This window comes from Halichoeres trimaculatus, unplaced genomic scaffold, assembly GCF_033239565.1.
Source record: "Halichoeres trimaculatus isolate MK-OKI-2021-1 unplaced genomic scaffold, fHalTri1.1 fHalTri1_scaffold_3, whole genome shotgun sequence".
NCBI classification, from domain to species: Eukaryota; Metazoa; Chordata; class Actinopteri; order Labriformes; family Labridae; genus Halichoeres; species Halichoeres trimaculatus.
In genome coordinates this window covers 40435974-40457135 of record NW_027437181.1, presented here as the reverse complement: position 1 = coordinate 40457135, position 21162 = coordinate 40435974, and the positions used below count along the sequence as shown (strand labels likewise).

The 21162-nt window shown below is 41.4% G+C and overlaps 1 protein-coding gene and 1 long non-coding RNA gene across 2 annotated transcripts; one reads left to right on the top strand and one right to left on the bottom strand.

Annotated features, from left to right (window-relative positions):
• Nucleotides 1-10510: 10510 nt before the first annotated feature.
• LOC141787409 (uncharacterized) lies at nucleotides 10511-13693 on the bottom strand. The gene is made up of 3 exons (XR_012598064.1): nucleotides 13178-13693; nucleotides 12085-12566; nucleotides 10511-11975 (listed from the first exon to the last, which is right to left on the bottom strand). It is a non-coding gene; the product is annotated as an uncharacterized LOC141787409 (long non-coding RNA).
• Nucleotides 13694-17236: 3543 nt separating this feature from the next.
• Nucleotides 17237-20377, top strand: mthfs (5,10-methenyltetrahydrofolate synthetase (5-formyltetrahydrofolate cyclo-ligase)). The gene is made up of 3 exons (XM_074666708.1): nucleotides 17237-17602; nucleotides 18883-19147; nucleotides 19934-20377. The coding sequence occupies exons 1-3, from the start codon at nucleotides 17492-17494 to the stop codon at nucleotides 20152-20154; spliced, it is 597 nt and encodes a 198-aa protein (XP_074522809.1). The 5' UTR covers nucleotides 17237-17491; the 3' UTR covers nucleotides 20155-20377.
• Nucleotides 20378-21162: the final 785 nt, after the last annotated feature.

The window sequence follows — 21162 nt, the reverse complement described above, 5'->3', positions numbered from 1 at the left end:
AAAAATTAAAATAATAATAATTATAATAACATTAAAAAAATGAAAATAAATAAATAACAAAAAAATAATACATAAATCAATAAATACATAAATAAATTACAAAAAATCAATGCGTTGCAAATGATAATTCATTAACAGATGAATGTTGTGGAAACATCTAATTTCTGGTCATCAGCCAGGGAAGTCCTTTAATATGTTAAGAAGAATCTTAATCTGACTCTTCTTTCAATCCGTGCTCTGAATCTGTCATGTCCTATGTCTTCTTTTGCCAGTGGAAATGTGAATTGGGTTTTAAGTTATATCTATTGTGGCATTAAAAATAAAAAATAAAAACAAATATAATACTCATGACAATTAGAAATATAATAAAATAAATAATAATAATAATAATTTATTTATTAATAAAGATAACGAATGAATGAATACAGGATGATAATAATACACAATAATAATAAATTTAATTATAAATGAAAATGATATACTTAAAAAAAAAAAAAAAAAAAAAAACCTGTTGAAACTTCAGAGCCTATTTCCTTGACCACACAAACTGGCTTTACTGGGCGTAAAACCCGAGACTCTTTCATGACTTCTCTTTGTGTGATAACTGTTACAAGACCTGCCGGCCCCAGAATTCCAGCCAAATTCATGTCTAGCTCTATAGATCATTCTTAAAGGGTCAGGCACCTTTTTCTTCAGGATATGAGTTCCCTGTTTGTTTGTTTGTTTGTTTTCTTGCAATGAAAACATTTGCATTTCCTAATTGTTAAATAATGCCTATGTGGAGTTGGTGTGCAGACAGCCACCCTCGCTCTGTCTTTCAGGAGGCTCACTCCTGCTGAATCGAAGAATTAATAGGAAGCATCTTTCAACTCCGGTGACGTGCCGGCTCTTTCCAAAGCTCTGTTTATTCTCCCCAATAGATGTTTTGTGAATCATCTGAGTACTGGTTTAGTAAAAGATTTTAGCAGTCCTGTGCTCTTTAAACAACCTTGTCAAATTCTCAGTAAGTTAAGGTCAAACTCCCTTCTCTATTCGGAGCAAGAGCTATGGTGTTGCCACAAGGACTGTTCAATGACGTTATAATAATAATATAGGTTTCATTAGATCTCTCTTCAGTTGCAATGACTTTGTGGAGACTTAAGATTCTCTCTAGTTTTAATGACCCTGCTCCATTAGTTGGTTTTGGGGGATTCTTTATGGTTAAGGGTTTGCTCGTCTGGATTTAGTTTTACATTAGATGCTAAGACTTCAGAGTCTTCTTGGGGACCCTTCCATTCTGCTGCTCTCAATGACTAAGGGCATATCCTCCAAGCAATGATAAAGAATGCCCCTCTTTAAATCACTGGTGCATAAGTCAGTGTTGAGATTAAGACCTATTTGACTTCTATTGTTCTTCTTCGAGAAGCAGTTCTCTTCATGGCTTTATAGTTGCTCAGTGGCAAATCCAAATCTAGGCCTCTCCTATATTATCATTTGAGCTCACTATTCTGATTCAACTTAGAAGAGCACATGTATTCCATATTCTTGAAACTCTGATAGATCTTGCCACTGGTTATTGCTGAAACTAATACCATTATTTGTTCTTTGTTTTATGATGGAATATTGGCATTATCATCCCTCAACCCATCAATCGTCCTCCTGTTCATCATCGATGGTCACAACCTATGATGAGATCCTGGTTCTCCAAAAGTTGCTTGCTCTCTGCCTGTGCTACTGCCTGCCAGACGAACTCCAGTCCCCTCAGTCCCTGACGATCAAGGATGCCCATTGCTGCTCATCTGCCTGCCTCAACACTCAAATCCCTGGGTTGCTAGTTGTCTTCTGCTGGCAATGCTATGATGGTTCTCAAGAGATCCAGCTTGCTCAAAAGCCCTTGAACTTCTGCTTGAAAGTGTAAATGAAAGAAAAGTTGGATTTACTTGCTGCTTAATACTGTCAATGCATATCAGGTGGTTTGCTGGGTTAAAGAAAGTATCTAATAAATGCTATAGGTCTGCATCTTCAACGTAGAATGTTCCCTTGCGGCCACAGTGCTATCAGAGAATGGCCTCACACAGTAGAGAACACTAGATAGTATATTCCCCGACAGGCGCTGTACTGGCGGGGAATGGCCTCACGGCGGCTGGTGCCGTGGTCACACATAGAAGAGAACACTAGATAGTATATTCCCCGACAGGCGCTGTACTGGCGGGGAATGGCCTCACGGCGGCTGGTGCCGTGGTCACACATAGAAGAGAACACTAGATAGTATATTCCCCGACAGGCGCTGTACTGGAGGGGAATGGCCTCACGGCGGCTGGTGCCATGGCCACACATAGTAGGCTCTACATTCTGGCCCAGGCTCCTAAATTTTGTTTTTGGGGATTATGTTCAGTATGTTTTGCTCATCCCTCCTCAATGTCACCATGTAAAATTATTGTGAGGGGTGATGAGGCCGGAGCCTGGACGCCAAACATAAAATATATTTGCTGCTAAATAAACAATTCATACGTGAGTTGTCTGACTGAAATGGGGCGAGCCCGCGAGCTAGTTCAGGCAGTCAACTCGAGCAGCACTGCTATGCATATACCACGTGTCCCACACGTCATAACCATCTTGCAATCACACTCTCTCAATTGGGCAGTCTATTTAAACCGGGAGTCTCCCATCCCTCTTTGCCTGTCAATGCCTTGGCTGCCCTGCGTTTGTAATGCTGCATGTTTCTTTGCCCCCACCACCACCCCAGCAACCACCTGCAGGCTCCAGGGGGGATTATGTTCAGTATGTTTTGCTCATCACTCCTCAATGTCACCATGTAAAATTATTGTGAGGGGTGATGAGGCCGGAGCCTGGACGCCAAACATTAAATATATTTGCTGCTAAATAAACAATTCAAACGTGAGTTGTCTGACTAAAAGAAACTAATGGGTGGAATAGCCGGATGGAAGTGGACAACGCTGAGCTGGACCTAAAGAGGGGGGAGAACCGACACCTGTGGCAGGAACTAGAGAAGGTCAAAGGTGCTCACAGCCAGCTGCAAGCCTTGCACCAAAATCAAATGAATGAGGCCAGGAAGGTGGTGGACGACCTCAACAAACAAGTTCAGGTCTATGCCAACAAGGTGGCCTAAGACCAGGCCACCATGGCGGCTATGACCAAAGAACATAACGCCCTGCTGCAGAAGATAGCTGAAGAGAGCCAGAGCAACAGGAACAATTTCAAAAGCGCACAGCAAAAGATTGAGGCTCTACAGCGCGAGCTTCAGGAGCAGAGGAAGACCAACGCTGACAAAGCTTCCCAAGATCAGGCTGCTTTCACATCTTTATGAGCCGATCACAATGCCCTCCTTCAAAAGACGACAGAGGACAAGGCTACCAAGGAAGCCATGACCAGGGAAAAGAACGCCCTGCGCCAAAAGATGGTCGAGGACAGCCAAACCTACCAGGCTCATCTCAGGCACGCTGAACAGATGCTACCGGGGCTACAGCAGGAGCTCCAGGATCAGAAGAGCAACAACAACAATGCTCTTCAGGACCAGGGAGCCTTCACATCCCTCAGAGCTGAACACTAAGCTCTCCTTCAGGGAACAGAAACGAAGAGGCACCAAGCTGAACTGCTCACTGCCAGGCAGACAGCAAACACCATTAAACAAGAGCTTCAGAAAAAACGCAGGCTCATGCTGTCAAGGTGTCACAGGACAGGGCCGCCATGGAAGCTATGGCGAAAGAACAAAACGCCTTACGTCAGAGGATGGCAGAGCAGAGCCAGACGTACCAGGCCCATATGCAGCACGCTCAGCAGGTGCTTCAGTCGCTGCAGCATGAGCTTCAGCAGCAGAAAGATGCTAACAACGCTTCCAAGGACCAGCCGACCATCACGTCCTTAAAAGCCGAACATCAGGCCACCTGCCAGAAGCTGGTCCAGGAGATGACCTCCCTGAGGCAGTTTGCTGTCCACAGAGAGCAAACGCTACTACAAGAGATGGAGAAGCTCCAAACTCAGCTCCAGGCCAAAAACAAGTTCCAAAAAGACTATGAGGAGCTTTGAGCCAGGACCAGCGCCACTGAGAAACAGTTTAAAGCTGCCATCTTAGAGGAGAGGAAGCAGAATGCCGCCATCAGACGAGAGATGGAGATTTTTAAATCCGCTCACCAGAGGCTCACATAGAGGCAGAGGCTCCCCATCCAGAACCAATCTGGAGGACACCCTGGGACTTCCTGAGAGTGACACAGCCTCAGAGGACCTCTCCTCTCCTCTCCTCTCCTCTCCTCTTCTCTCCTCTCTTCTCCTCCAAAATCCCTGTTCCTCCCCCAAAACCTCTTGCACTGCACATATTCTGTGCTGACAAAGCATGTCAACCCAAGTACCTGCTGCCAAAAGGTTAAAACAACCCCATGATAAAAGGAGTGACACTTAGGGGGCATGCAGTTTTAATCACTGCAAGATAAGGACTCCATTATGTTCCTCCCCAACATGCATAAAAAAAGAAAAGAAGAAAATAAAAAAAAATACAAAAAAAGAAAAAGAAAGAGAAAAAAGTTGAAAAACAAAAAAAACACAAAATATTAAATAAATAAATATATTTATAAATAAATAAATATGAATATATAATATACTTGATTAAATAAACAAATATTTAATTTAATAAATAATTAAATAAATAAATAAAAGTTTCAAATGGTTCATTCATTTTTCTATGTTGGGAATGTTTTAATGTTGTGGAGTGAAGTGAAAAGAAAACTAAAACTGTAAGTGAGTGGTGTATATTTTTTGTCATGGTTAGTCATTTCTTTAAAAGTTTCAGATACTATTTCCATTTGTTGCAACTTGGGGGTCCTCCTGAGAAAAAAATGAAAGAAGTTGGTTTAATTTTCTGCATTCTGGTGCATTTTATCATGTTTAGATCAAAAATGATCTCCCTCTGTTGTTGTTTTTGTGGTGTTTGCTGAGTCTTTTTTGTGTTTGGAGTTTCTCTTTGTCTTCATAGAGAATGGGCTGTTCCCTTCTGCACCGGCTCCACCTCCACCTGCTCACCTGTTTCTCATCCAGACAATCAGCACCTGCATTTAAGCCCTGCTCACAGACTGTCCAGTGCCAGAGTATTCCAGCTTTTCAAGTAGTATATGGTCGACTCTCTTCAGAGTTTTATGAGCTTCTGTAGAATTGAATTGTATCTACCTGGCTTCGCCTGCCCTGTTAACTCTTTTTGGACACTGGATTACACTGCTCCTTCCCCTCGTCACAATAAATTATCTTTAACTGATTATCAGATTTTTGGAATAGATGCAAGAAATGATACATATAATTTGAGTTTTAATTTGACCTTTTTTACTCTGTTGAATTTTGAATTCTGTGTCTTCAGGTGCTGCTGGTCTTAAATCTCATTAATAACTGCTTTTGTAACTTGTGCTTTACAGGTGATGAGTTAAGTGCTAACTAATACTACACTGATGCTTAATTAATGCTAAATAGGATGTAGTTAATAAAGTGTAACCAGCACAAGTGTTACCTCAGGGATTGATGTGTTACATTTTACAATAAGGGTCAAAAAGCATTCAGTAATGGTGTACTGTGGTCAATAATGCTCATAAGACACTCCTTTACATTTATTGAGGTTTATGTCAGGTAACTGATGTTAAAGGATAACTAAATACATAATGTAACTTTTAATGCTTAATAATGTTTTAATGATCTCTGAACAGTAGATATTAACTGCTTATTAATGCTTAACTAATATGTTAATTAATGTTAGGTAACATATTATTATGCTTATTGACTTAGAATTAATGCTTAATAGTACCTAAGCTAACGTTAATTAAGGTACCCTTAGTGTAAAGTGTTACCAAAACATCTTCTATAGCTGGACAGGGAACCCCTTAGGTAGACTAACAAAAAAAGTCCTTAAAAAGCTGTCGTTTAATGTGAAGGCTAATGATGAATATGTTTGTAACTCAGGCTGTCCAGCAGTCCTGCTTCTTGCTGAGGCCTATAGCACGAAGCGCGGTCAACTTATCCGCGGTAACTCACATCTATCCAGGATTGAGTCACCGTAACAATGGCAATCAGGATAATTGAGAGCACGATGCAAGTTATCAACACGGTAACTCAACCCAGGATTGACTCATCAAGAGCCGTGAACGCGCACGTAAAAGAGGAGGGCTCAGAGGCAGCTGACCAATCACAATCATCAGCAACTAAGAAAGCTCTGTACGTCACTGCTGAAGAGCAGCGGCTGATAATGCAGCAATACAAGGAGGAGAGAAGCAATAACTCAGTAAGGGGGAACACGGTGGCAGCAGCCAACCGCAGGCAAAATGAATGGCAACGCATAGCAGACTGTGTAAATGCCTAAGTTACTCATCAGTGGCTCAATATGGTAGTGATCACACGCCTGATAAGTCTGTTTCAAGCTGTTTCCCCCTAAAATGTTCCCAAAAAAGTGGTGATATGTTCTGCTGTGTGTACATTTCATTGACAAAATCTGCGCTAGAATTCCTTCATCTTTTGTTCAGAATCAGCTACCTATCACAGGTAACTGACTCCACCTCCTTCTCATTCATCCTGGGAACGCTATGAATTAATCCCTAAGTTGGGTAAAGGCAGCAGCCACTTGATGCACTTGATGCACAAGTTTACAGGATGCTGTAAACTTGCTCAGCTGCTCCTCATCCCCGTCAGAGTACATGTAGCTGCCCATGGCAAAGAATCGCAGGGCGATGCACAATGTCAGTCAGCGCACCGCTCCTGCTGGTTGCACGGGCAATGTCCCAGACAGCAAAACGACATTGAATAAATGTTGATATTTCATCAGAACTGTCAGAATGGTTGATATCGATTTTTCAACTATAAATAAACATTGAATCATCATTGCAATATAGATGGTATCTGATGTTGATGACTATAACATGGAAACAACGTTGATATATGATCGACTACTGTGGTTGATTTAGCAGCTATTTCTGGTCAATGTGGCGATGAAGCCAATGTTGATAAACAGTCGAAGAATGGTTGACCTCGAAAATACAGTGAGTGAAAACCCATCGATTTATGGTTGACCGGGAAACTATAGGGTTGCCCGGGAAATATGATCGAAAAATAGGTGACGTACGGTTGACCGGGAGACCATCTGAGATCATCACCAGAACCAGGTAAGCAGCAAAAAGTTCTTCCATGTATTGTTATTTATTCGTTTATTATTGCTCAAAAATCTGGGAATTTCTATGCATAAGCCGAGGTTATTACAACAAATCTGTGATCAGGTTTCGATCTGATATGTGTAAACTGTGAGATGTGAGGCAAACTGTAAGGAGTACGGAGAGGATAGTCCGCCTGCAGCTGCCGGTTGCCCGTTCCGCCCATGGGGAACGGGTTTGGTACCGCGGGCCGGCCCCGAATGAGGAGCGGGACCGCGTTACCTTTTCCCCCGACCGCCCCGCTGCGAAGTCGGGCCGTGGCTGCTGGCAACATTCGCTGTAGTGCTCCGATGATCTGAGTTTGTTGTAAGCTAGCATATCTGGGCTGCGCCCGAAATCTTCGCCTGATCTTGCTAGCTATTTTTGTGAGCGTCTGTGTGTGGAGTAGCCACTGTCACTTGCGAATGTGAACAGTGTCACTCTAGAAGAAGTCACATTCGCAGCTGTGGAGGGCACTTTGCCTCCCGTTTACACAGAAACAGCGTTTCAGCCGACCTAAAACGCAAACTTTCCCAAAGTGGGATTTTTCTAAAACACTTGCCGACACCGTTGCCGTGTGAACAGTGAGCCGGCTCAACTCTACTTCGGTGGAGATCTCCAGAAAGCGGCCTCTGGACAAGACAGTTATAGCACCACCTGCAGGCCTGGCATGCATACTACAACGTTACAGTCCCGTTTCTGTGTAAACAGATTTTTTCCCTGCGTTTTAGCGTTTTTGGATGAAACGTTGTCTTGTTAACGGGCCTTAATTCAAATTAATTGTGGGGAGGACATCATCTTTTGTTAACATCTTTGTTTTTTAACGAATGAAACAACAATGTATGTAACTTAAAGTGCTTTACATAGACAAATAAAAACATTTGACTATAAACTTTTTCCCTTTTTTTTAACAGATTCATACTCCACGACATTTCCAGCAATTGTTCCATCTCAAGTAAGCATCGAACTTGCAATATTTCCATAATGACTTCCCGTTGGTCTAAAAGGCGCAGAGTCAATACACTCTTGAGTGCCACAGAGTCAGAGATTTTAAAGCAGTTTGACCAGACCTTCACTAACTCTGACATGCAAGGCTGCCCTACTACTACACATGTTGAGTCCCCATGTTCCGAAATGGAATCGAGTCTACAAGCTTTTAGCCCTTCAACTGTAGAAAACCAACAAGAATCAACACATTATGAGCATAGTTCAACATCTATTCAGACTGGTGCGTTGGTGGATTCTGTTCAGAGCTGTCCATCAGCTATTGATTTAGAACCAGATTCAGAAGCAGTTGATATTGAACCTCCAACATTAGAGTTTCTTATGATAAGTCTGAGAATTTGGGCCTCTAGCTTTTCTGTATCTCTTGTGGCACTGACTGCTCTCTTGGGCATTCTGAGAGTATTTCACCCTTCTTTACCAAAAGATGCCCGAACAATTCTTAAAACGCAAAGCAAAGTACCAACTACAAAAATGGAAGGTGGGGAATACCATCACTTTGGCTTAGCCAAAGGACTGCTGATGAAGCTCAAAAGTTTGAAGCTGCCGAACACTTTGAAAATGATAAAGATGCAGTTCAATATTGATGGACTGCCACTGTTCAAATCCAGTAGATTGGTATTCTGGCCAATTCTTGCAACCATTAATGTAGATCACTCTAGGTCTCCATTCCTGGTTGGCCTCTTCTGCGGCCTGTCCAAACCAAAATGTCTGTCTCAATTCTTAGGCCCATTCATTGACGACCTTAAAGAAATTCTGGGGAATGGTTTAATTCACAATGGAAAAAAAATCATGACAACAGTGTGCTCATTTGTGTGTGATGCCCCAGCGCGTGCATTTATTAAAAATGTAAAAGGCCACAATGGTTACAATGGCTGTGATAAATGTGTACAGGTGGGTGAGTGGAAAGGCAAGATGACATTTCCAGAAATAAATGCTAGATTGAGAACTGACACAGAATTTGACACCATGGCTGATGAGGACCACCACTTAAAGCAAAAGCTCTCTCCTCTAGCAGGCATAATCGAAATGGTGACAATGTTTCCCCTGGACTATATGCATTTATGCTGTCTTGGGATCACCAGAAAATTATTGCTTCTCTGGATCAAGGGCAAATCACTGGCAACCAGGTTACCAAGTAAGACCATAGATGAAATTTCTGGTAAACTAACAGGACTAGGACCACACACGCCCACTGAGTTCAGTCGAAAACCCAGACACCTCAATGAAATAGAGAGATGGAAGGCCACAGAGTTCCGTTATTTCATGGTCTATGCCGGCCCAGTGGTTTTAAAAAACACAATCCCCCTTGAACTCTATAACAACTTCATGTTGTTTTCTTTTGCCATGCACCTCCTCTTATCTCCTGGAACCACAGAGAAAATGGTGGCTGTCGCTCATGAATGTCTAACTTCCTTTGTTCTTCACTTTGGGCAGCTATATGGGACAGAAGAAATTACTTATAATGTCCACCAGCTCACACACCTCGCAGCAGAGTACAGGACATATGGTCCCCTTGACAACATTGCCGCCTTTCCTTATGAGAATTTTTTAGGAGAGTTAAAGCACCTATTGCGCAAGCCTCATCTGCCTTTACAGCAGGTAGTGAAGAGGCTGTCTGAAAAACTCCCACAGACAGATCCAGTCATGAAAGGTTACACTTTCATGCACAATCATTGTGCTGGTCCATTGGTGCCCCATATAGGCCATGGAGAACAATACCGTAAGGTTGTCACTGAAAACTTCACCATTTCAACTATGCCTGGGGACAACTGCTTTAAAATCTTTGATGGCATTGTTGTCGTTCTAAACATTGTACAGACTGCACAGGACAGCTTTGTCATGTACAGAAAATTTACAAAGAGGGAATGTTATGCCCAATACCCCTTTCCATCTTCGAGCGTAGGGATATATACGGTGTGGGGGCTGAGTGAAACTGTGGAGGTGGTGAATATCAAATTCATTGCTAAAAAATACATTCTATACCCCATAAAAACACAGTTTGTTGCCATTCCAATGCTTCACACCAAATAACTTCATAAAAATGTAAAAAAAATCAGTTCATGTAATCCAATAACAAAAATCAATTCATGTAATCAAAATAAATATCAGTTCAGGTTTTCAAATGTTTTCATGGCATCAGTTCATGTTTATGTGCTACTTTTTCTGCAGTCTAGCCCCAGCCCAAGCCCTTAAACAACATAAAAAACTATAAAAACAATGAGCCGGTGGTATGTCGTGGAGTTTGTCATTGGAGGTGGCTTCGAGGTGATACCCAGCTCTTGGGTCAATGGAGATTCCACTTATTGGCCTCCTTACTCTGGAAAGGAGACGTCCAAAACATTGGCTGCTATTACAAAGAGGGAAGCTCCTCAGAGGGACTGGCTACTTTATAAGATAAGGGTCCTGGTGATTCGTGGTGAGTAATCCATAAAATGATTGTCAATGTGGTTGACTGTCAATATTTCTCTGTGCCTCACTCTGTATTCTCTTGGTTTCTCTGTTCTGTCACCCTGTAGACACAACTGAGGCAGCAAAGCGCTCCTTGAAGCGGTACCTCGAGGGTGACATCGACACAACCGAGATGGAGTCTGACACAGAAACGAAGAAAAGAAAAAGAAGGCAATAATTAATGTCCAATAACATTCTTTCAACATTTTGTTACATGTTATTCGTGTGTGCCAAGTTTGAGTTAATGCAGATGCAGACAGAATTAATGCAGTTGAGTTTATATTTTCCCGCTAATGTCAAAATTTTCATTACTGTGATAATCTAACAACAGTTTGTTCATGTTCACATTTAGACCGAATCCGATGTACCAGAACTCTGAGTCTGAGTCTGAGACTGACGGACCTCAAAAATATGCCCAGGCTCCCAAAATTTTATTTCCAGGTAAAGTAGTCCACATTGCTATGCTTTTGTTTGCATGTTTGTATGTATGACATAATGCAGGGTATGTTACATATTTTCATCCCATCAACAGCTTCAAGCCCTTTGCCAGCAGCTCCCCAAGCCACTCTTGTACAAGAGCAATGGCAATCTTCAAACCAGGGTCTACCTCCTATATTACACACCCTCCAAAGCCCTCTTGAAGGTATGTTTTAATAGTAAGTATAGATTATTTTAAATGTACAAAACTTGACATTGTGTCAAACTAATCAATTGTATTTGTATTATAATATTTGTTATAGGCCCAAGAGAAACTGCCATGCAAGCGTTAAAAGGCAAGTGTGAAAATGTTATTTATTGTAATTTTAATTAATGAAATTGTATTGTTGTTATCTATTATGTGTGGCCATGTTACAGGAATTAGTTATGAACAGCAGCAATATGCAGGCTGTAACCTCATAGGTTGTAATCAAATAGTCCCAATGATTATTATTCAAAACTCTGTAACATTCAACTTTGTAAACTTAAAAAAGAAAGACACAATATCGCATGAATTTAATTCATAGGGGAATTCTTTTTTCCCAGCAGTTAAGCAAGGCATGCCTGCATTCTGGTGGGAATCTAGTCTAAACATTTTACACCCAACCCTGTGCCGTGGATAGAACATGGTTTTCTTATGTTTTTTAAGTTATTGATACTTAACTTCCATGTACTTTCTTTGTATTATGTTTGCCAGCAGATGCGACAATGCAGAAGCTGCTGGGCACCATCGCTGAGTTGGTAAAGGAGGTGAGGGATCTCCGTGAAGATTTCAACGCCTTCCGCCAAACCTGCCGCTGTTGGCAGTCTACTGGGGCAGCTGCAGCGATGGTGGTGGACACTCCAGAGATGCCCCTGCAAACTATGGAGGATCTGGAGAGGCTGGAGGTGTCTCTTCAGGCAGCAGAAAAGAAGAAGGCACTGGTAAATATTACAAAACACAAAACCTACATACATTCATACATACATAAATACATATAGATATATATATACACATACTTACAGTCAGGTCCATAAATATTGGGACATCGACACAAAAAGTGGGAGGCACATATACAAAGAAATAATGACCTATCTATACATTGAATAAAAACATCTGCCAAAGGCCCCTTAACAAAAATTTGAACATATTCTTTTTCTACTGATAGACAGCCAGGCTGGCCATCATCGGGGGAAGTACGGTAGATATCAAAGTCAGGAGGATGTTGGCCTACTGTTTCACTAATGAGCTCGCCTCTGGGCTTAACTGGAGTGGGAAACGGAACAAAGACCCAGCCAAGCAGAAGAGTCCCTTCAAGGACCTGGTTCTCTGCCATGTTATGTTTGGTGAGTGAGATATACTGACTTTTCTCTTAAAGACTCACACACTCTGTAAAACACTAATTCTAACTGGTTGTGGAATCTGGCCCGCTGCAGGGTGTCCGATAAGAACTTAACCAGATGTCGTTACAGTCCAAGTGGGTTTATTGACGCTTCAACGTGGTTCTGCAATACAGAGAACAATAAAGACATGTCCATTAGAAGACAGTATAAACCTCTGTATATCTTACATATTTGTATGTACATAGCAATCATATACATTCTGTATATGCATACAAAAAAAAGCATTTCACCATATACAATCACCATGCTTCAGCACTATTAGAACTAACAGGAGATATTTAATCCAACAGCCTCCTCACCCATCACATAGAGATAATGCAAGAACAAACAATAGTAACATAAACTCAGCTCTCTACTATGGTCTGGGCCGTGATATGCGCCTCTCAACACTCTCGAGCAGCCTCACGTGACCACAAGCACTCAATTGTCCCAGCTGCACACAGCCACACACAGCAATAAACTCAAAGCATGGGCAGTCAGAAAACTTCCTGACTCAATCTATGCACAACTTAAATTAGACCGAGCTCTCACGCCTCAGAATTCAACAGAGAAAAACATCGTATGATTAAATAGCGGTGGATACCGCGTCACTCCTAACATTACTGCAGCGAGTACACATCCGAACTTTCTGCGCCACGTGCGCTACTTATAACTATCATAAATTTATAACAAGTTAACAGAATACACCACAGCAATAAACAATCAGAACTTACGTTTTCTGGAGACACACGCCACAACAATAATCCCAAAAAAGGTGTAAAGAAACAGGATGAATCTGTATCAGCTGCAGCAGTTTGTCTCTCTCTGTGTCCGAGTGCAGCTGATGAGCCTGACGGGGCCATGCGCTGATTCTTGCCACTGATTGGTCAAACCTCTTGATGAGAGTGTGCGTGTCAGAGGAGGGGTCTTGGCCTTTTTTGCACACTCTGATAAACAAACATTTAAACAACAAGAATCTGAGAAATTGGTAAGCCTAAATGAGGTATACCACCCAAAAAAATCAGCTATTGTGCAAAAAAAAGCATAATCAATCGGCGTTACTTTTTAATTAAATTTGAGAATTCACATTACTTAAACGTAACTCAAAAGTTTGGGATCACTTTGAATTTTCTTGTTTTCACTCGAAATACACACAAGATTATCCTGATGGTAAACAGTAAACATAGCTATAAACAGGACATGATGACATTGTCAAAGCAAGAAATATTAATTTTAATGGAAATTATGAGTTTTTACCATAGACTGTAAAAAAAAGTGGACATCCACTTGGTCGGCTCAAAGTGAGGTCTCCACAAAAACTGCTCCCCCTGGTGGCTGGCTGCAGTATAGATTTAAAAATCCGTCTTTCCAGCCATTCCAGATGGGCTGTAGTCAGACTTTAAAAAATTAATACACCCGGTATAAATGTTTCTCAAGTCTGATTGTTGTAATGATTTGAAGATATAATTTGGCTGTCATGTATCCAAGTCCTCTTTTTTCTGAAAAGTTTTGTTTTCATTAGTTAAAAGAGGTTAAAAACAAGACTTCACAGAATGTTTAATGATGATTGACAGCTGCTGTTCTTGTGTATTTTTTGCGGATACTGTAAAATATGGCGGGAGGTAGAGACAAGAAATGATTTGACTCTTGAAAGAAAAAAAATATATATCATTTTTGTCAACTGGCTTCACTCAGATTCTCTCAGAATCCCTCATTGTCTCTACTGCGCAGACTCTGGCTGCACAACTATAGATTGGCTGTGCCTGTGACAGGGATATTTTGGCTTCAAAACCGTACAATGATAAATGGCGGCCACACTGTCCACTTTAAATGCAGTCTATGGTTCTTACTTCCAACATTGACTTCATCAAAATGCACCTGTTGCAGCAATTACAGTTTAGCAGACCTTTGGCATTCTAGCTGTCATTTTTTTGTGGATAATCTGATAGTCCCTTAGACCCTCAAACTAGCTCTGCCATGCTTGACGGATGACATTAAGCAATGGTCTAGCACCTGAAATGGTAAAATAGGAGATTAAATACAGAGAAAAGGGGTCTTGTCTACAAGGTAAAGCATGATGGGAGTATTGTAGCTTTCCTTTTTCAAGACCCCTTCTCACTTTATACATGCCATCTGTCAAACATGGTGGAGGCAGCATGAGGGTCTGGGGGACCATCAGATTACCAGGAAAAAGTGGCAGCTAGAATACTTTAAGTCTGCCAGGCTACAATTGCTGCAAAATACAGCTTCCTTGATGAAGCCAACATCAAAGTCTCTTTAAAACCTGTCTGATTAGAAATCTGGGTTCTTGCCCAGTTCTGAACATATACTTACTGATGGGGTGCAGGGGGGTGGTGTGGTGGCTCTTTGGATGTCTTCTGGTACCCACAAGACGCAAGGAGGACAACCAAATTTTCCAATATCCCGCCAGTTGACCGATCCACAGTTTGATTGACATGTGAAGCCAAGCTCTAGAATCTAAAATGATTCTTAATTGACATTTACCTGAGTGAAATACTAATTTTGTGTTTCTCCTTTCAGATGCCCTTCTAATGCAAAAGCACACACAGCCACCCACCCAATATGAATTTACCCAAGCTGCTCAAAAATGGCTGCGATATGCCCCAGACCGGACTGGAGGTTTGGGCAGAGAAGCCCAAAAACAAACTGAATAAGTTTAAATGAAATGACTGTTTCATTGTTTTGCTGAGTTTTAAATTAATGATTCATGAAATGATTGTATTTGTTTGAAAATTAATAAAGTACTTTAATATTTTAAATGATATTGTCTGATTAATTAATCATTAGTTTTGGGGAAAATCTTTTGGGATACTTTCCACAAAGTCCTGGCTGAAGGTAAAGCAGGATATATTTACTGGGGAATATTTAAAATTCTGCCTTTTGAAAATGCAATGGCATGCAGTTGAGTTGAAAAATCAGCATTGATTCAACATTGAAATGCCATTGATTTCCGGTTGATCTTTGGGAGAAGTGTCAACGTTGTTTCAATGTTAAATTTGGGTGCAAGAATGATGTTGAATCAACATCAGAAACTAACATTGATTCAATGATTTAGCGTTGCCAATGGAATGTTAATTCAACATTGATTCAATGATAAATGCTATCTGGGGTACGGCTCTAATATTTCACAAAGGTAAAGTAGTCCGGGCTGTGAGAGCCTATACCTCTTATACAGTGAATCGTCGCTTTGATCGAGTGGATCTGATCGATCTTTAAACACCCTTTCTCTTCGTAACTCTTCTTACAACTTGTGTGCCTCTGTCCACCGGGTTTGGGAGAAAAGGGCAGACCATTGTTTCTGAGAAGCCGATTGGCCAGTGGGAGGGGCTTTTTATAGGATCGTATTCAACCTCCAACTTATCCTGCTCCAGAGCAGGATAGCCGTTCAGAGTAGGTCACCGTGGTGATCTACTCTGATAAAAAAGGAACCGGCTTCGTGCTATCAGTAATCGAGAGTTAACCCTGAAGTTATCTCGCTAAGACACTAATCCTGCTTCGTGATATAGGCCTCTGGTGTTTGCTCATCAGGAACTTGCACCCTTCAAAATGATGCCCACATTATCCAGGTTATCCTCTGGCTCTGCTCTCTGATGAACAGGGCCTATGACACATTACTGCCACCTCCTGCTCTGGAGAGGTGTTGCAGATGGGATTCCCACTCAAACCAATCATGTTGAGTTAACATAAAGCAATCTTGTAGTTTTAACAATTTTACATATCATGCCAAAGCAACATGATTTAATCATGTTTAACCACTAAACATGAAATAATCTAGTAGAAGCTACATGTTTTACTTATATTGGTTGAACAAACACCCATGTTGATTTTTTTGAGTGTATGACGTGTGCTGCTGCCTCTCTTGGCCAGGTCACCCTTGTTACAAAGGTCTTGGCTTCAGTGGGTGTTTAATCTGGTGAATAAAGGTTAAATGAAAAATTACAGAAAATATTATCAAAAGTGTAACACTGAAAGGACTGATGATGATAACACCATGAGAAAGTAAGACAAATCTGTAAATATGTGACATTTTACAAAGATTCAAGTTTTTGAACAGAGCACATTTAGTCAACAAGGAAATCCAAGTGGCCTCACACAAAACATACAAATAATCATCAAAAAGGTCAATGAAAGGAAAAGATTTAGCAAAAACAGAAAGTTATAGTAGTAGGTTTTTTAAAAAATAAGTAAACAAAAATGCAAGCATCAAAATTACAGTGGAGAGCAGACCATGTATTTTCTGAGTTTGGTTGGATTAAGATGATTCATTTGTTAAACCTTTTATTTTTTGTGTTTAAGTTACATTTTCTTTATATTAATAATAATAATAATAATAATAATAATAATAATAATAATAATAATAATTATTATTATTATTATTATTATTATTATTATTATTATTATTATTATTATATTTACAATTATTATTATTATTATAATTATTATTATTATTATTATTATTATTATTATTATTATTATTATTATTAATATTATTATTATTATTGTAACTTTTGTAACAATAACTTTAAATTAATAATAATAATAATAATAATAATAATTATTATTATTATTATTATTATTATTATTATTATTATTATTATTATTATTATTATTATTATTATTGTAACTTTTGTAACAATAACTTTTGGTGGGGGTAGGTCATGGTTTCCTGTCTACACTCCGTACCAGCAGGTGGCGGTATTTCACTGAAAGGTTGTTTGCTCGCTAGTTGAACAGCCGTGCGCGCCCCCGCGGAGGAGTACGCATGCAGCGCGTCACCCACCCGCCCCGTTGACGTCTCCTCGGACATGCTGCGGTGCAGGGCAAAGTGGAGAGTTGTCCACGGAGCACGATGTGAGTGAACCAGAGGGTCCAGGTTTTGATCAGAGCCGCTGTGAGTGTGTGAGCGCTCTGTCAGCCCGTCACGTGTTCTCACGGGGTAATGTTTAACTGAAAGACGAATCCCTGAGAGCAGAGAGCTGTCCACGGAGCAGGAGTTCGCTCAGTTCATCGAGAGGTGAAGTTAAAGCATGTCAGCGCTGAGAGCAGCTAAACAGGCTCTGAGGAAAGAGATCAAGCGGAGGGTCGCTGCGCTGAGTGAGGAGGAGAAAGTCCGACAGTCTCTGCTCGTTTCTCAGAAGGTAAGAAGACACCGTCAGCGTTTACTCTGCAGGAAGTCCGACATGAGTGCAGGTAATGCTCCGTCAGCTCCGTCACACAGGGAAACATCTACAGTCTGTAAAAGATCAACATTTGACTTTAAAAAAATAGAAAAATTATCACTGTATCAGTTATTGAGATGCAGTTTTCATCTTGTGATAATTCTGTCATTCTACTCATCATATGTTAATCATCTGAGTCCATTGATGGTTTTACTGAGAGGACAGGTTTTCCACGACATCAGGGGTCTCTAGCTCAGTTTGTGGGTCACACGCAGCCTAGTACTATGGCAGTGTTTGACCCGTTACTGAACAAAAGTATTGTGTTACTAACTACTCGTTACTCTTTTTAAAAGTAATATTCTGTTTTATAACTCTCTGCCAACAGTGATAACACCACAGGTTGCTTTTCTTTACCTCACAGAATTGATAATTGAATCCTTTCTCCTGGCCACGCTGAGTTTGCACATGGTCTCTGTGTGAATTTCATCAGTAACAGTGCTTTTTTCTGCAGCCTATGAATCATCTGACCAAGCAGTCTGGTTTGGATCAGTACAGTTTGGTATAGGTTGGCTTGGTTAAGACGGTTCCTGTGGACGCCATATCAGCCCCACAGTGTACCCTGCTAATAAATCCAGTGAAGCAGAAAGACGAGACACAATAAACATCAGCAACGATCGTCTTCTTTGTGATTGGCATCTGGCTCTATGATACAAAGAACAATCAGGCTTTGTTTCAGAGAACCTGAGGCTGCTGTAGCGAGTGAAGCAGGTGACAAATATTTTGACCAATCAGTGGTCTGCAGTGTTGTAGATCCACCAGATGCAGACGTGCAAAGAAAAAACAAACACAGATCTTTAAGTAAATGAACTATCCTTTTATGAAGCATGTTGTCATTGCCAGTCTTATCCCACAGCAGGGCATGCAGGTTATTATTTAACACTGGTATCAGATCAGTATCAGTCGATACCCAAAACCCAGGTATCAGAACTAGAAAGCTGGACCGGTGCATCCCAGATATTATCAATAGCCTGCATTTTTTTCAAGAAAAACAAAAAATATCAGTGAGATGAACAGTAACTTCGGGGCCCCGCCTTTTCCAGGCTGTTGGTATACCAACGCTTTCTGCCTGAGAGCTTTTTCAGCCCAGAGCTGTGTTTGCTGCTGATGTTGACCATATTTATTCCAGTCTTAGCTCTTCATTAAGACCTCTACTCAGAGTTTCACACTTTTCCCTGTCTCTTCCCCTGTTTTTCTCCCAGCTGTTCAGACACCCTAAATATGTGTCCTCTCAGCGGATCGCAGTGTTCCTCAGCATGCATGACGAAGTTCGCACCGAGGAAATCATCAAAGACGTCTTCAAATTGGGCAAAAGCTGCTTTATTCCCAGATACGAGAGCAGCAGCAACCACATGGACATGCTGCAGCTCAGGAGCCTGGACGACATGAGGATGCTGCCTCTGACGTCCTGGAACATCCGACAGCCGGCGTACGATGACCAGAGCAGGGAGGAGGCTTTGTCTGCAGGTGAGGCTGAGAGTCACTGCTCCTCTGCTCTGTGTTTCTTCTCCTCCTCATATGGCCTCTGTACTACAATGGTTTTGACTCCTCTGTCAACAGCTGTATGCTGTGTTGAGAGCAACTGCACCTGGAATTACAGAAACCAATAAAACTCTAAACCTAGAGACAAGAACTAAATAGAATAGAGAACTAAATGGAAAAGAATGTACTTAGTACCTCATCAGGTGTTATCTAGGAGTAATGGAGCCCCTGCAGGGCCAGCGCTAAGATATTCTAGTAAAACATTAAAACAACATAAAAATAGATCAACTCTGCCTGGTTTCCTTTTGGTCCGTCCATTCTGCTGCTAAGCAATCAAAACATTGCTCAGACCTACAGCACACGCACAGTGTGAAAAATCAGTGTTTTGCACTTGTTGCCTGTTACCTGCTGATGTAGTTTTGTCTCAGTTCTCAGATTCTTATTCATAAAGAAGTCGTTCCTTCATCAGTTCTATTCTCACAGAGAAAATACACAGCACATATTATTATGTATATGATTTGATAGATGAAACATGTTTTATTTTTTGATTGTTTTATCGGTTATCTATAGACTAGCATGCATACTTATTAACCATGTGCATGATTCTGTCGGTGTACACACACATCTTTTGGCAGTGACCGTGCCTCTAACAATGATTCTACCTCCTCACTGAATGTAAACACAGAGGAAACAAAAGGATCAACTTACAGTCATAAAAAGTCAGTTTCCTCAACCTGTACTGACTGATACCATGCTGCTCTGGTCCTTCAGGTGGTCTGGACCTGATCCTGATGCCTGGTCTGGGGTTTGATAGCTCGGGGAATCGTCTGGGGCGAGGAAAAGGCTTCTATGACACTTACCTGGAGCGCTGCATCAGACACCCCAAAGGGAAGCCCTACACCATCGCCCTGGCCTTCAGAGAGCAGCTGTGCCAGGAAATCCCTGTGGATGCCAACGACGTGCTCATAGACGAAGTCCTGTATGAGGAGTAGCTCCATCACCAGAGGTGGAGCGTGGACTCAGAACTGTTTGTTACAGTCTGTTCAGCTGCCACATGTTCAACCTGACCACTGAAGCCAGCGCTGAGAGCCCGCTGCTGAGACCTGACGGAGCAGAAAGGATCAGGTGTGTCCAGACCTGAGAGGTGCGGTGTGATCCTGACTAAACGCAGAGTCACGCTGTTTATCAACTCAACTAAACTCAATAAAGAAATGTGTTAAGAGTTTGTCTTGTTTTCTTTGTCCGTCCTCCTCCAGGAGTCTGATCCTACCATGTCCTCTCCTCTCTGTCTCCTGGTGTCCTGCTCTGTCCACTGAGTAGAGTAGAGACCATATGATCCATGAATAATGTTAAGAGCTGTTTGGGAGAGATCTGTGGCTGATCAGAGGAGCCAGTCAGAGATGAAACTGCAAACCTCTGCCCCCCTGTGGCACAAGTGAGGAGGTGCAGAAGGCCAGCTCAGACAGTAGAGCCTATAAAAACACACGCAGTGTAACCTGCTCATTAGCTCTGGCTGTGTGACACCTCCACCAACAGAACAGCACTTTTTGATTCTCTTATTTGTTTATTGACTTTACGGCACATGCACCGCTTACAAAACATTTGGGATATTTTTAAAAAAGATCATTCTACAGTCATATTATATCATGAAAGTAGGACATAAGCAGAAGTAAGAAATGTTCGTTTCTAGCATCAATTACAGCTTAAAAACGTCAACATACAAAAGAGATACACATTGCAAAAGGTCCCTCTTTTCTTGAAGGGCAGCCCTCAGCTCACTCAGTTTCTGCCAGATCAGGACCCTCTACTCAAAAACTTGGCTGATCCCAGAGGTTTTCTCAGATGGTGGGACCTGGTTGAGCTGGGGCTTCATCGCTGATGAAGTTGAAAGGCGTGTGTTGCTCACACAGAGGCACAGTGTGTGGGTTAATAATGTTATTCAGGTGGGACAGTGACAAATAAGGGTTAGAATGAAAGTCATCTTTAAACTTTTTAAAAAA